The 14956-nt window shown below is 36.5% G+C and overlaps 1 protein-coding gene across 2 annotated transcripts; it reads right to left on the bottom strand.

Annotated features, from left to right (window-relative positions):
• Nucleotides 1-506: 506 nt before the first annotated feature.
• slc35h1 (solute carrier family 35 member H1) lies at nucleotides 507-13749 on the bottom strand. 2 transcript variants are annotated; one of them, XM_042491702.2, is made up of 10 exons: nucleotides 13454-13749; nucleotides 12904-13110; nucleotides 11294-11444; nucleotides 10105-10168; nucleotides 9891-9963; nucleotides 8258-8426; nucleotides 7062-7145; nucleotides 4537-4712; nucleotides 3520-3649; nucleotides 507-2574 (listed from the first exon to the last, which is right to left on the bottom strand). In XM_042491702.2, the coding sequence occupies exons 2-10, from the start codon at nucleotides 13012-13014 to the stop codon at nucleotides 2444-2446; spliced, it is 1089 nt and encodes a 362-aa protein (XP_042347636.1). In that variant the 5' UTR covers nucleotides 13015-13110; nucleotides 13454-13749; the 3' UTR covers nucleotides 507-2443. The 2 variants fall into 2 exon arrangements, with proteins under 2 accessions (XP_042347636.1, XP_042347637.1); XM_042491703.2 differs by having other exon boundaries at nucleotides 13482-13749.
• Nucleotides 13750-14956: the final 1207 nt, after the last annotated feature.

Here is a 14956-nt window from a genome sequence, read left to right as displayed (position 1 = left end):
CGCTGGCATACACACAACAAAACGTTGTTACTGATAGGCGCATATTAAAGCCACATTAGGCCAGCAGTTTCAAAAAATAAATTTTTCATTAGGTTACATTACGATGAAGGTTGATGTTAAATTTTAATGTAACAGTTTTTTTACACAACAAATTTTTAATGCTTTTCCAAAACTTTCAAAAAAATGTTCTAATTCCATGACTTTTCATGGCCTGGGAACTGTAATTGTGAATATCTATGACTTTTCCATGATCATGGGAAACCTGACAATTTCCGTTTTTACAATTTCTGGCTATGATAAATGGTGTCATTTTGGTGGTTTTTTTTTGATGAAATCATGTCTTTCACACCCACCAGCAAGAGTAAGGGTTCAGCAGGTATTTAAAATAAATAAATACTGCAATTCCCTCCTCCATTTCACATTTCATTTACACATTTCCCTCCCTAGTACTTACAAATATATTTGACATGACCCAAATCCCAGATAAATAATGAGCATTCCCTTAGTTATCTCATATTTATTCCATCTTTCTTTATTTGTCTTTGTGCTGCAAAAATGAAAAAATGCTTCATCTTACAGAGAAACTTTAAAAAAAAAAGTTAACTTCTGAAATGGCTTTAATCTCAAATTCTTCAGCTATAGCAACACAGATTCAATTATGATGGATTTTAAAAATAGGTTTTCTTGACTGCTGTGACATTAAAAAGGCACTTTGAGTTACAGTCAATTACACGTCTCTTAAAATAATAACTATATGCCTGGAGACCATTCAATTTCAGTTCAGCAGTCTCCGACCCTGCAGCTCACTGCTTGAATGAAATGACTGCTTTACTTTCAGTTAGCAGCCTTTGAAGTAAACGTGATAAAAATGATATTGTGACAAATTCCAACATCAAAACATACACCATAAAATCAAAGACCTTTCTCCATCTAAACCTAACATGAATTAATTCTTTGGACTCTAAAATTATCAGCAACTATTTTGATCTCCTGTGATTTCACGCTAAAAGACAAAACATTCCCCGCTTTTGAAATGTGAGCGTTGGCGGCTTCCTTTGCCTTGTGTGATGGCACCTGAATATCTTTGGGTTTTAGACTTAGCTGGACAAAATATGTCATCTGAAGATGTAAACTTTTAGTTTTGAAAAAATAGGATTTCTTCATGATTACTTAATTTCTTTTTGACCAAACAATTACTTGAATGAAGAAATGAACCAACAGACTTATTAATAATGATAATAATTGCTATTTGCTGTCCTGCATACCTCACTGATCTATCAGTATTAAAGTGAATTGTTAGCTTTAAATTAGCCCACACAAAAGAGCAGCAAAACCACCTGCAAAAATAGGAATCTGAGGACCTATATTACACATCTAATATTAGTCCAGTTTATACACAACAAAATCTTCAGAATAGGGGTCGACAGATTATCGGCCTGGCTGATTATTGGGGCTGAGATTTGGTATTTTGCCAATTTTAATTTTACTGATCAGAGATGAAATTAATTACTTAAAAAGTGCAAAGAAAGTGTCAACATGGAAGGAACATTTACTTTTTAAAACCTAAGAGAGCTATTTTTTAAATTTATTTTTATTTAAATTTTCACTTGACTTTTAAAAAATTGTATATGATGTTGAATGTTTCAATTTTGATGAAACATTTGCCAAAGGCATTTTAACAAAGTTTTGTGTTGGAGTTTGTTATATTCCAAATTCTAAATATTGACAGATTTTCATTTTCATTGTAAATGTATATCATTTCCTAATATCAGTTATCGGTCTCATTAACTACTACTAATCGGTATCAGTATCGGCCCTGAAAAACCAATATCAGTCAACCCTTACTTCAGAATGCTACATATTTAAGGGGAAAAAAATAAGGTAATTTGAAATATGGTTACCACTGCTCCCACTCTGTATTATAAGGATAATAGCACACTTTGAATTATAGTCCATTTTTCCTGAACCACATTCTGTAGCAATATGTGCCACTTAAAATGCTATTAACGTTATAAAAGCACACATATGTATAGCGTTAAGGGGATATTCCCACTGTGTGACAAGTATCTAGCAGAGAAAAATGACCCGCTATAATTCAGTGTGTCAAAGTATCCCTTTAACACCCACTCTCTCTCTCCATACATCATACTTTGATGACACTTGAATGTTTAAGCTACATTTTTGAAGCTCCCCTAAGGCAAAAAAATCATAACTTTTGTCATAATGTAAGCTACATAATGAGGCCCTGGCCTGGCCACAAGACATGATCGATGGAGGAAAAGAGCTGAGGAGGCTGCTTCCTCTTTTTTTGTGGCAGTGTTTCCCAAACATGACAGTTTTTGGGCGTTCTAAAGCTTTGGCGTCACTGTTCCAACCGTCCAATGGTAAAAGGAATGACTAGTATAAAGACAGTTTAGACATCAGTGGCCCGTTTCCTGTGATGTCAGTGCAGAGTGATTTCTTGTTCCTCGTCTTCAGCGGCCGAATCGTCTTTTTCGTCTCCATTCAGCCGCAGTAATGGCAACTCGAGCTCTGGGCTCTTACTGTTGAGCTGTCTTAAAGACGGCCCCTTATCTGATGGAATAATGACAGAGTAGACATATTCAGCGTTATCATCTCTTCTTTAACTCTTTAAAAATTGGAGTGACATTGCTTTTCTTGTGCTGCTTTATAATGCCTTTCACAAGTATTTAAACCTTTGAGCAATTTGGTGCAATTTCTTTAAAAGCATGGGGGAAAAAAAGCAATGAGCAACTTAGCACTGCACTGTTACCTGTTAAAACAGCTGTTAAAATGTGCTTTGGCGATACAGTTTCACTATGGTCATGCCAGTAAAGCCTCTTTAAATTTGAAACGTATTTAGAAATGTTCCACAAATGAAACGAAATTTGTAGAACTGGAAAATTATTTTTAAAAGGTTAGGGGAAAATGTCTAGGGAGAAAGAGAAAAGCTAGCTTTTAATTATTCTAATTACATTTATAATTACGTATTTAGAATCATGCTTCAGAATGATTATATTTTTAGCACCTTTTCCACATCATTTGCTTTTCTTTTTTTTTTTTTAGACAAATTTTCCGTTAATTTTCCTGGACTTCTTTTTCTTTTTGTTTTTTTTTTGCAGTTTTGTGTCATTTCTTTTTTTTTTGTTGCCCATTGCCAGCTTCCCGTTTTTTTTGAAGGATATCAAGCCAATGTGGTCAAAAAGGGTTAAGTCCCTGTCCGCTTACAATTTTATCTTATTATTATATGACTATAATGTTTGAGGTTCCCTGTACACAATAATGTTAGTGCAGAGTTAAAGAATATTTACTTGCTGTCGAGAGAAAGTCTCTCTGTTCACCTTAAAACTCCCATATTTAACTTTGAGCATATTCTAATTTCAAGTGGTCTGAGAAAAAAACAGACTTCTGCACCTCCTAATGGTTTTGTTTTCAAAATTTAGAAATATTTGATTGACTCTTGGTAATAGAATTTTAACACGACAGTATAAGGGACAATAATAATAAATGAACACTTACTTCTGGAATAATATGTCTTGAGTCCCACATGCAATGAAATGCCACACAGACATACAGCGAATCCCAGCCAATTAAGCATGCTCATTTTGTCTCCCATCAGAGCTGCTGCCAAAATCAGAGTACACACCTCCTGCAGGAACACAAGACGATATATGGAATGAAGGAACGGGTGAATTAGATAGATCTGAACAAGACCAGAAGACTGCAGCCATCCAAGTCATCTGTGTTAAAAAACCAAACTCATGAAGGAACACTGGTCCGCTGTATTTGTGAATGTGAGAAGATGCAAATATTTCAGAAATAAATTATAACAGTGATTTCCAGAATAACCTCTAAACCCATCCCTCTTAATCCTTAACTCTGCATCTTAGGTCTGCACCTGAATATGTATCACTGAGAGGACATGAAATTATGAAATTGCGAGGATGATTTCTGCCCAGTTGAACTGTCCAATTGCCTTCTACTAAACAAATATGTCCTCCTCAGCCAGTGGTTTATTTATTTATTCTTCTTTATTTCTTCTTCTACTGCCTCATTTCTTCTTCTTCTTCATTTTTTCTTCTTCTTATTATTATCTATTTATTATTATTATTTTTAACCCTTATACAATATTAAGTTCTTACATATAACGGAGTACGAATTCACCAAAGCCATGATATTGGATTCGAAATGGGATAAAAGTAAGAAAGCAACAACAACAATGAACACAAAAAAATACTAAAACAAAAAGAAAAAAAAAGAAAAAGAAAAACAATAAACACAAACAACAAATTCAAAATTAGAGCGTTGATTGTTTGAGTTTAGTTAGTTTTTTCAGCCACTGGCTTAAAGAGATAACATCCTGTCTTGCGCTGATTATTCTGGCTCTATGCTGTACATACACATGTTGTTATGTAGTCTGGAAACACATTATACTTATACTTGTAATTTGAACTTTAATTGATTTCCTTTTTTTTTTTTTTTTAAACTTTTTTAACTTCTGTCACACAAATACACAGCAACAGCATTATCAAGTACCTTAAAGATCCCTGATATGGATAATGTGAGGCTGGAGGTTCTGGAGACCAGCAGGAACTCTGAGAAGCCTAAACCAAAGGCCAGTGCGCCGCCGATACTCAGCGTGAAGACTGAATACAGGAGAGGTGAGAGCTCCGTCACCCGGAATAACTTCTCTGACATGCTGAGGCTGAGCCCTGAAACCAAGACAGAGAGGAAAATCTACAGTGATGTTTCCATCATGAGCTTGTCACCGGTTATTCCCATTTATATTCCAGGATTTACAAGTCAGATTTTTTTATCTATAATGGCCCTAATACACCGTCATAAGAGATGACATAGATAAAAACCATGTTACTTTCAAAATTACACTCATATGGAGTGAGAGGACTAGCTCTAAACTGGTTGTGAAACCACTTAGATAACAGACAACAATATGTACAGTTTGCTGGAGGTACATTTGAGTTATTGAAGATTACTTCTATTTTTTAGTATTCCCTGCATCCCCTGCCATCACCACTGGGCACAGGGTGTCCAAAAACAGATGAAAAACATGTTTTCAGAAACATGTTTTACTCTTTATCTGTAAAATGAGATTGTTTATTACCAGTTGGCTGCCATTGTGTTAAATGAACGAGTTTGCGTTACGTTACTCACCGGCGGGAGCGTTCATTTGTCCGGTACAGCTCTGTGCTTTTTGATAATTATTAGTTTTCTACCTCTTTCTACACTCAAAAGCAAAACTATTTGCATCTTTCTGCTGCATAAACAGCCCAGTTTTATGAACAGACCATCTTTCCAGGAGTGGAATATTTCTTTATGGACCTGCCCTCAGGCTGACTCTGAACATCAATCCTATTAGCATAGTCAGACTATGGTGTTTACACAGACTCCACCTTACACTCATAACTGCCAAAAATTACACTATTAAGATCACAAAAGTGTTATGGGAGTGCAAAAAAATCTAGCAGAGAAAATCTTGTATCTGCAGCTACTTGTTGTTACACTGGCTACCCGACATAAAAAGCAAGACTAAAGAAATGTCAGAATATTGAAGTGAAACTTTGGGTCTCTCTCAGTGGCACACTTAAGAACACTAGGTGGTACAAAGTTGTGTCCCAACTCTGAAAAATGCCAACATGCTTTACAGTAAACCCAGACATGATGCATTCTGTCCTTGCACTGCTTCAGAGTGTTTCTTCACAGCAGACATTTGGACCAGACATAACTTAGCTGAAAAAGTCCTCCAATATTTTCAAAACTGCTAATCATGACAGAACCTCCACAGCTGGTTAACAATGAACCATCATAATCCCGCCTTGTGATGAGACTGTTAAAGACCCAAGATACATTTCTGGCAGTCCCAACGTGGATATTTAATATCATAACATCACATATTGTGTCATCAGTGATTTCTAGAAATTTATTCTTGAGTTAAAAATGTCATTAAACACAGAGAGTTGAGAACGATACAGATCTTATGTGTGCACTGAGTCGTGGATATATGCACGTAGCTCGGGATAGCCTTACTGATCAAATGTTTCCAAATCTCTAAACCCAGTGGCTCCCATCCCATCACACACATCTGCACCCCGGCAGCACAGAAGCTACACAATCAGTTTCGTTTCATTTCACTTCATTTGTTTCATTTCAGTTCATCTGACCAAAGGTCTCCCCTTCTGTTCCTGAGTTATGACAAAGAATAATGACCAGAAAAGTAGATATTTATATAAAATGTTGTATTAATTAGCTGATGAGTTCTTAATTTCTGGCCAAAAAAAGGTTTTTGGAAGTCACAGTGACATTGAACTTTGGCCCTCAAAATCTAATCAGTTCATCATTAAGTTGAAGTGGATGTTTGTGCCACATTTGAAGAAATTGAATCAGGATGTTCTTGAGATAACGTGTTGGAGAGAATGGGATGCACGTACATAGGGACAACTCGTAAACATAATGCATCCGGTCCAGATTTTCATTTCACAACCTGGAACAAGTCCAGGCACCATTTTGTTTAATCTCTATCAACAGCAAAGTAGAAAAAAGTTATATAATTAGAAGCTAAACCTTCATCAGACGTTCGTCAAATGGTTTGCATTTCGCCCTATGAGCTCAGCCTCTTTTGCTCTCAACGTTGACTGTTAACCTTCGGGCAACCAAAGCCCGCTCACACGGGATTGTCAATCCTAGTCAGACTACCACTGCAAACCAGGATGCCTCAAATACTAAAATCTTGTAGAGATGCCTACAGGTTCTATTTATATATGCAGATAGCAGTTTATAGAGACTGAGTGTGTCCTAATGAGCTTTGACAAACCTCTACGCCCTGCAGTCTGAACAGGCACTTGGGTACTTTTGGCAATTGCTAACAATACATCACACATGCATATAGCTTAGGTGTATGAATTAGAACAGACTCTAGTTGACACTTTGGTTTTATGAGGAAAATGACCTTTGGTCTGCACAGAGGGGTCTATAACATCTTTCAGTGAAAAAATCTAATATTCCATAACGGGGGGTGTCAAACCACAGTTCTCAAATTTACTCACCTTCATTAAAGAGGAAGAGGGGAAAGAGGCCAAGAAACATGAGAGGTTGTAGGTGGTACATGGCGTCTATTGGGTTCTGAAGGCCTGGAGGAAAGTATAGCATGAAAAACAAGACTGAGGAGTTACACATGGTTTCAAGTGTTTCAATTCTATTACAGTTAAGGCAAAATATAAATAAAAATAAATACAGATGTACCAAAAAGTTGTGTCAGAGGTTATATTTTAGTTCTTGTCTGATTCTTCTATTAGCTGCTGGTTGAATATGTTTGTTCATTTTAAATTGGGGTTATATTAACTCTATGAAAGTTGAGCAAACTGTCTTGATTTCTTTCAAAAACATGGGAAGGCAATGGGCAGGTTATCAATAAGTGTCCAAAAAAGTAGGAAAAAAGTTGAGAAATTTACTGGAAAATTATCAAAAAAAAAGACCTAAAATAAAAAGGAAATATTTTGTTTCCTTTTGTTCTGTAAGATAATTTAAAATCTAATCTATAATTAAGATAATTATAAATATAGTTGTCTGGACATTTTTTTCTGTTTTTTTCATCTAATAATCAATCCTGGACAATTTTCAGGTGATTTCCTTGTCACCTTTCATTAATGTCTTGCAGTTTACAGAACAGTTATTGCCAAGTTGTTAATTATCTTTTTCCTGTGTTTTTGAGGGAAACCGAACCAATTTCCTCAAGTTTCAGAGGTTAAAATGGTTGTGAAAAGCCTCTGAATGGAGCACAAGAAACCGATGTTGATCAAGGCGTTAAAGGGTTAAACAATGTATTCACTATTTTTAATTTGTATTCTGTGGAGTCTCTTTTAAAGGTCTCACAGGAAGCTTATCTGTTTGTCTATCAGTTCATTCAAGATAATTGCCATGTGCATCATAAAAAGATTGGAAACCGACAGAGTAACAGCTGGGTTGAGCTGTTTACTGATCAGCTAAAATGTCTTGTACATACAGAATATTCCTGATTTTCATTTGTATTCTGAACTGTCACTTTCAGATGTTTCAAAGGAAGTGGTTTGTTCATCTTTTTATTTATACCAATTCAGTGTGCGTGGATTGCCACAGATGTGGGAAAGCAGATAATTAAATTTAAGTGCGTATGTGGCTAAAATGCCCACAAGCAAAGTAACTCTAACAGCACTGCTTTACATATATTTATCATTTTTAATGTGACACGGGACTCAACACTGACCCAGCTCTGCTTTCTGCATGAGGACCTGAGTGAGGGTCCAGCGGATCCCGCCTATGAAGGACGCCAGCAGCACCATGATGAAGCCCTCCATGTTGAACTGGGTCGACTCATATGTAAACATAAACAGACCGCTGGAGATCAGCAGGACCACCAGGATCAGGAATGGGTTCTGGTCCAGAGGGACAGAGGAGAGAGAAACAGTAGAAGAAAATAATTAAAGATGAGAAATACTGAAGGAACAAAACAGGAGAAATTGAGATACACAGAAGAAGATAACAAAGGACAGAAATATGATTGACCAAAAACTTAACTGAAAAGGCTGAAGATATGGTTAAAAGAATCATGAGTGTCTTTCTGTCTCTGCACTTTGTGATCATCTATGTATCTATGACAATAAGTTTGTCGTACATGGATAATGTTCCCTTGCTTTAAAGAAGTATTTTAGAGATATCAAGAGTCCTCACATACAACAAAGCCCTATATGAAGTAAAGAATGCAAATACTTTTGAAATTGGTGGTATATGACCAGAAAAAAATAGGACTGTGGCATTCAAAGTTTTGTTCAGAAGGTAGAAAACCTACAACTACTAGAGGCATCTATTGGGTGACATTCGTCGATTCAACAGAATGGCGGTCGACCCGATCTCGTGTTACAGTTACATGGCAAGCCAAACCATGTTTCTGAAAACATTTAAGTCAAGAAATGGGCCACACAGTTAACAGAATCTTGTTTTATATTTGATCAGTGCTGCTTTGTTTTACCATTTGATCTCTGTTTTGTTTTTTTTGGCCTCTGTTTTCATTGTGCACGTAGCACTTTGGGCCCTACTTCCTGTTCACAAACTCTCACCATTACAGATAATCAAGGCGTTAGAATAAGCTTCTGAAAACATTTTAGGTGAGAAACAGGCAGTGTGGCAACATAAACTTGATTTATATTCCATCAGCGCTGCCTAGTTTCATGGTTTGATCGAATTTTGGTACAACAGAGAGAGAGAAGAGAGACAGAGAGAGAGAGACAGAGGGGGGACGGGTCTGTCTCAGTTGTTTACTCTTTTTGTGTGCCTTGGGCAGCATGGGTGGCGGGCATTATGAATTGCGATTATATTACTCCGTGTTCTGCACTTTTATAACTGTGCGGCACTAAGTGGATTTGAGAGCTGTTTTTAAATATATATTTTAACTTTTACTATTTTGTTGAAAAAACAAATGCTGCACAAAGTGGAATTGGGAGAAATTTCTTAAGACATTTTAGTTTGTTTACTTATTTATTTTACATACACACATATATATATATACATACATACATACATACATACATACATACATTTAGTTTACCTTGTTATTTAAAAAAAACACAAAACAAAACATATATAACCCCTCAGGAACTGTTTGGATGCAGACTTTTTTCTGTATTGCATTGCAGAGCTATTAAACTGTCAAGCACCGACACTGGACTGAGTTTACAAACTTTAAAGTGCTTGAAGTGTTCATTGTGCAGCTGTATTATCCAAGTAAATACAAGTATCAGATTGGGCCTCGGTATTGGCTGATACTCAATATCAAATGATTTGGACAAAAAACGTGAGCAGGACTCAAGTTTGAAGTTGAAAAAAAAAAAAAGGGTACTCACCGGCTCCTCTAGTTTGAAGACCAGGGAGAAGAAGAGGATGAAGAGCACTGCGGAGGACTTGGTCATGGTGTACCTTGAATGAAACAAAAAAGAGCCACTCTAAAGAATGAACAATCTTAAAACGTTATAAATACAGTACTGCTAGCCTTAAGTTTTTTCAGTTCAGATTAAAGAGGTATCTTCTATTAAAAGAAGCCTAAGCAAAAACACTTACAAGCTAATGGTGATGAACAGGAAGCTCCAGTTGGAAAGTCCAATATCCAGTGCTGTGGCCAAGGCTGGATAAAAGCAAAGAATTAAGGACTAAAATCACACTTTGCAATACATGATGTTCTTATATGTCCTTCAAAACGTATGCAAATTGGTTTGATTTCTTCTAAAAACAGGGATAAAAGGTAATGAATGACTTCACAAGATAAAAAGACATGCTCCAAAAATGAGCAAAAACTTAGTTGAAGAAAAAAACAAAGAGTAAAAAAAAAAGTTAAAATAAAATCAACTGACAATAAGCAAAAAGTAAAAAACAAACGACGATTTAGAAAAACTGCTGATAAAAATGTATTTATTTGATTATAATGTTGGGCATAAATATGATTTTTTTTCTCATTTTAAAAATAGTCTGTTGGGATATTTAAAATAAATAAATATATAATTTTCCAATAATCCTCCACTCTTTTTTAAAATAATTTTTAGGTAATTTCCTTGTCACCTTTAACTAATTTCTTGCAGTCTGTGGGACATTTCTTTCCCAATCGACTTTTGCCTTCTTTTCCCATATTTTCAAAATAAATCAAATCAACCTGCTCAGGTTTCAAAGGGTCAAATAGCTTGTGAAAAGCATCTACACACAGCACAAGATATCGATCCAGGTTTCACAGCATCTTTTTCAAAGGTGAAAAAGATGCTGCGTAACACTTAACTGAGTAACAGCGCAACCCACTTATTTAAGGCTCTAAATTGAAGAATGAAATTGGATCTTTTGACCTTCTACAGTTTGCTGTCTGTGAGTTTGTGTGTAGTCTGATTAGATTGTAAAGCTTAATTGCCATTCTGGAATAAATAAAGTTGTCTAAATCTGATGTTTCTGTTATTGATAAAAGACAAAACTGAAAATAGGAAATCCTATCCAAAGTGTCAAAAGAACATCTGCTTCTATTTTATATTGTCTTTGGGGGGTTTTGGTTTTTTTTGCCATTTTGTTTCATTAGAATCTTCATCTATCCCACCAGGTGTGATGTAATGTCTGCGTCAATATGGACTTTAGTCAAAGTCCTCTTCACTGGAAGCTTCGTCCGTCAGTGAACATGATAAGAGCTGACTATCAGTCCCGTCTCTATTTCTCTGCTCTCTGAATACTTTGTGCTGCCTCCTGAGCAGTTGAGTTAAACTCTCCACTGTCTCACCTGTGGGTGCCACTTTGTAGAAGTAATCTCTCCAGCTCAAAATGATGCGGGGTTTCCCTGTCCGCCACTGCATGGCCCGTCGCGTCAGAGTCGACAGGCAGAAGATGATGGCGAGGTGAACCAACGTCATAAAGAGCGGATAGTGGAATCCCTGACAGAGAGACGGACAGGGTCATATAGGATAGTCTAGCCAAATACATCAGTGTCTCAGGGTTTTTCTCAGGGTCCTGAACCCTGACACACTGGGAGGTATTATACCTATTAAAAGGAAGAGCTCAGGTTTGTTTAAGTGGGCTTGTATGTGGTTCCAAGCAAAGTACTGCTGTGAAAGACTCAGCAACACTACATGTTTTAGCCACCTAAAAAAATAAATATCAGTTTAGTGTACGCTATGTTGAAAGTATTTTCTCCACTGTACCTTCATGTCAGACAGTGATTTCCAACTGAAAATGAAGAAATTCTATGCTTTATTCAAAGCCAGACTCCACTGAGAAAAACAGAAATTTAACATTGCTGAACACAGGAGCTGCTGGTCTACTGCTGCCTCAGTGTTATAGTGTGGACAAGAAATACAAGAAAGACAAGAAATAACACTAACCAACTAACTGATCTCAGTGGTGGACCAGTAGCTTCCAGATTCAGTGAGCCAAAATGACTGTTTGTGTCAATAAAGTCTGGTGGCTTTGACAAGAACATAGATGCAGAACTGAAGCCCTTAGCTTTACCATTGGAACGAGAGAAAATACTAAAACTTTTTTTTTTTAAGGCAGGACTTTTTTAGGTGACTAAAATACAACTTGTTGCTGATCCCCATCCACAACGGCATTGCTTAGCTCCAGCCTGCTCCTCCAAACAGGCAGATGCCGAAAGACATCCACTGTATGTAACACAATGACTATGGAGGATAAGTACTCCACTTAAAAAAAAAGAAAAACAAACAAAAAAAAAACACGTTACAGCAGTGATACTCAACTTACAGCCTGCAGGCCAAATGTGGCCTCTGATAGGGTGCCTGGTGCCCCCCCCCCCCACACACACACACACCACCACCACCATTTTCTAATTCACAATTAAAATGAACATATACTAGGAATTGTTTTGTTTTTTTACTTTCACCATACATACGGCACCAGAGTGCAGAAAACAGCATCAAAATAGAGCTTTATATATATATTTTTTTTTTTAAAAAGTAGGAGAAATGTCCTAAAATCCTAGAAATGTCCTAAAAAATTAAAATGTCCTCCAACCCTAGAAATGTTCTAAAATCCTAGAAAGATCCTAAAAAATCCAAGAAAAGTCCATAATTCCAAGAAACATCCTAATATTCTGAAAACGGCCTCAAATCTGAGAAATGTCCTCAAATCTGAGAAATGTCCTAAAATCCTAGAAATGTCCTAAAATCCTAAATCATGTATGGGGCTGCTGTGGCCCCTGGCCTCCTGACATTTTGCAAAAGTAGCAAAGAAAATTGAGCATCATCACTGCTAATATGGTTAACCAGGTTTGATCATTTCCATTAATTATCCCAAAGATAAACAATGGTTGCCCTGTGTAGAGGAGTAGTTTGAATGCTGGAAACCAAATGGTGATTTATGAACTCTTTCACTCACCTTCATCAGCCATTTGTTATAAAACGTGATGCCTATAGAAAAGACATAGTACAGGAGAACTAGTCCAACAGTGCGAAGCCCCCGGCACAGGAACTGGACGGGGCACGCCATGCAGGGATGCCAGGATCAGTGTTTGAGAGAGGACAGCTGTTGTTAAGAGGACATCGTCAAACTGAATCTGCACTTCTTCCTAACACCCATAGCAGACTGTTTTGAGGAAGAGGAGAAAGGAGGGTAGAGAGCGAGAGAAACAGGGTTAGGGTGCAGTAATGATATATTACAGCTGAATATGTAGCTAGATAGTTTTCAGAATATTATACGTGCCTGCTGCAATGTTAGTTTAAAGGCAACACTAGTGTTAGCTCGAAGTTTGTCTACCACCATCAGCTAAGTCAACTTAGTTAGCTGTTTAACCACGTCGGCTAATTGTTAATGCACTACTAGGATACCTATTATTAACCATTGTTAGCAAACAAGTTATTAAACAGAAACTGAATTAGTTTACATTATAAATAAGACAGACTCGTGTTATATTAGCACTTAAACTCACCAGTAGCTAGGGAATGGGAGGTACGCACCAGATGGTTGTTTGGCTAAGTTTGACAGGTCCCATTGTCCGCTAACTACGTTATACACCATGAACTGACATTAGCTTTCTTTCCATCACCGGTATTGCTCTGTTGACATGGGTTTATTAACGCCTGCTGACTATAAAACAACTAGATAAGCCGTTATTTCTTGACGTACAAAGTGCGCTCCGTGAACTTTTAATATTATCACTCGCCTTCTGCAACTAGTGACAGTGCGTCCGCCGGTAGCTAATATTTTTTCCTGGGAGGGCCAATCATGACCCGCCCTACTCTCCCTTTGATTGGCTAGTACTCGTTACCTCTGTTAGTTGGATTGGTTAGGTTTAGGCATGATGCATGAGATTGGTTAGGGTCAAGATAAAATAACCAATCAGAGGCAGAGTAGGGCGGGTCATGCCTGCCTCGGAAAAATACACAAGAAGTAAAAAAAAAAAACCAAAAAAAAAAACTCGCCCCCCAGGCAGCTACGTGTCACACTTGAATGGCGACACAAACGTGCAAAAAACTTCACTGATTAATCTCTTCACTTTAGGGGAGCAGTGTTTATTTCCCAAATGCAGGTCACATGCATTTGAACTTAATACCGTGATTGATTCATTGTAAACCATTCTTCAGTTATCCCAAAACAGTCTCTAACAAAGTGGCATGATTTAATACACTTAGACTTTTCTGCTGAAGTTGTTATTTCTCACTACCGCCTTCATGGAGTTTTTCTCTGAAATAATATACAAAAAGAGCAAAAAATAGATAAAATAAATAAATAAATCATAACAGTAATAAAATTAATTAAAAATGTATTTGAGAACTTTATCATTACAAACAAGGCAAAGTCTCGATTATCGAATAGCTTTGCTCGGGTTAAGCAAATCAAGTTAAAACCCTATCCAAAATAGAAGTGGAATTATAGTAATAATAAGAAAAATTATAATAATAAAACACATACAAATAAAACAAAAAGAGGGCTAGCTCAAATTAACTTAATAATATATACTAATGAAAACATGAGCTTCATTGTCTTTAACGAGCTCACACAAGTGTGTTTACTAAATTTTGCAATTATTTAAATTATGTTTGGTCTTAAAGTACCTGCATCTATGTAGCCTATGAAAAACTTTCCCAGTAGCCCAAAAATATTTAGAACAGTCTGTGTCCTTGTTTTGAACACAAACGCGAAATTCTTCACTGTCAAGAGTGACCATATATACATATATATATATATATGTGTGTGTGTGTGTGTGTGTGTGTCATACATGTACTTAAATAAATGTTAACATAAAACATAAATGCATACATTCTCATTCATTACTTTGTAATGATAGCAATTGAATTGTAAAGTATTCTGTTTCTACTCAATACTAATTACTAACACCTACTAATAATTTAACTTCAGAGTTAATCTTGAAAGTAAAATAGACGACAATATTATCCTAAGTGTCTGAGTAACGTGCAAACTTTGTGGTAAT

Source organism: Plectropomus leopardus, chromosome 9, assembly GCF_026936395.1.
Source record: "Plectropomus leopardus strain MGB_pleo_1.0 chromosome 9, ASM2693639v1, whole genome shotgun sequence".
NCBI classification, from domain to species: Eukaryota; Metazoa; Chordata; class Actinopteri; order Perciformes; family Serranidae; genus Plectropomus; species Plectropomus leopardus.
This window is presented reverse-complemented; position numbering and strand designations above follow the sequence as displayed.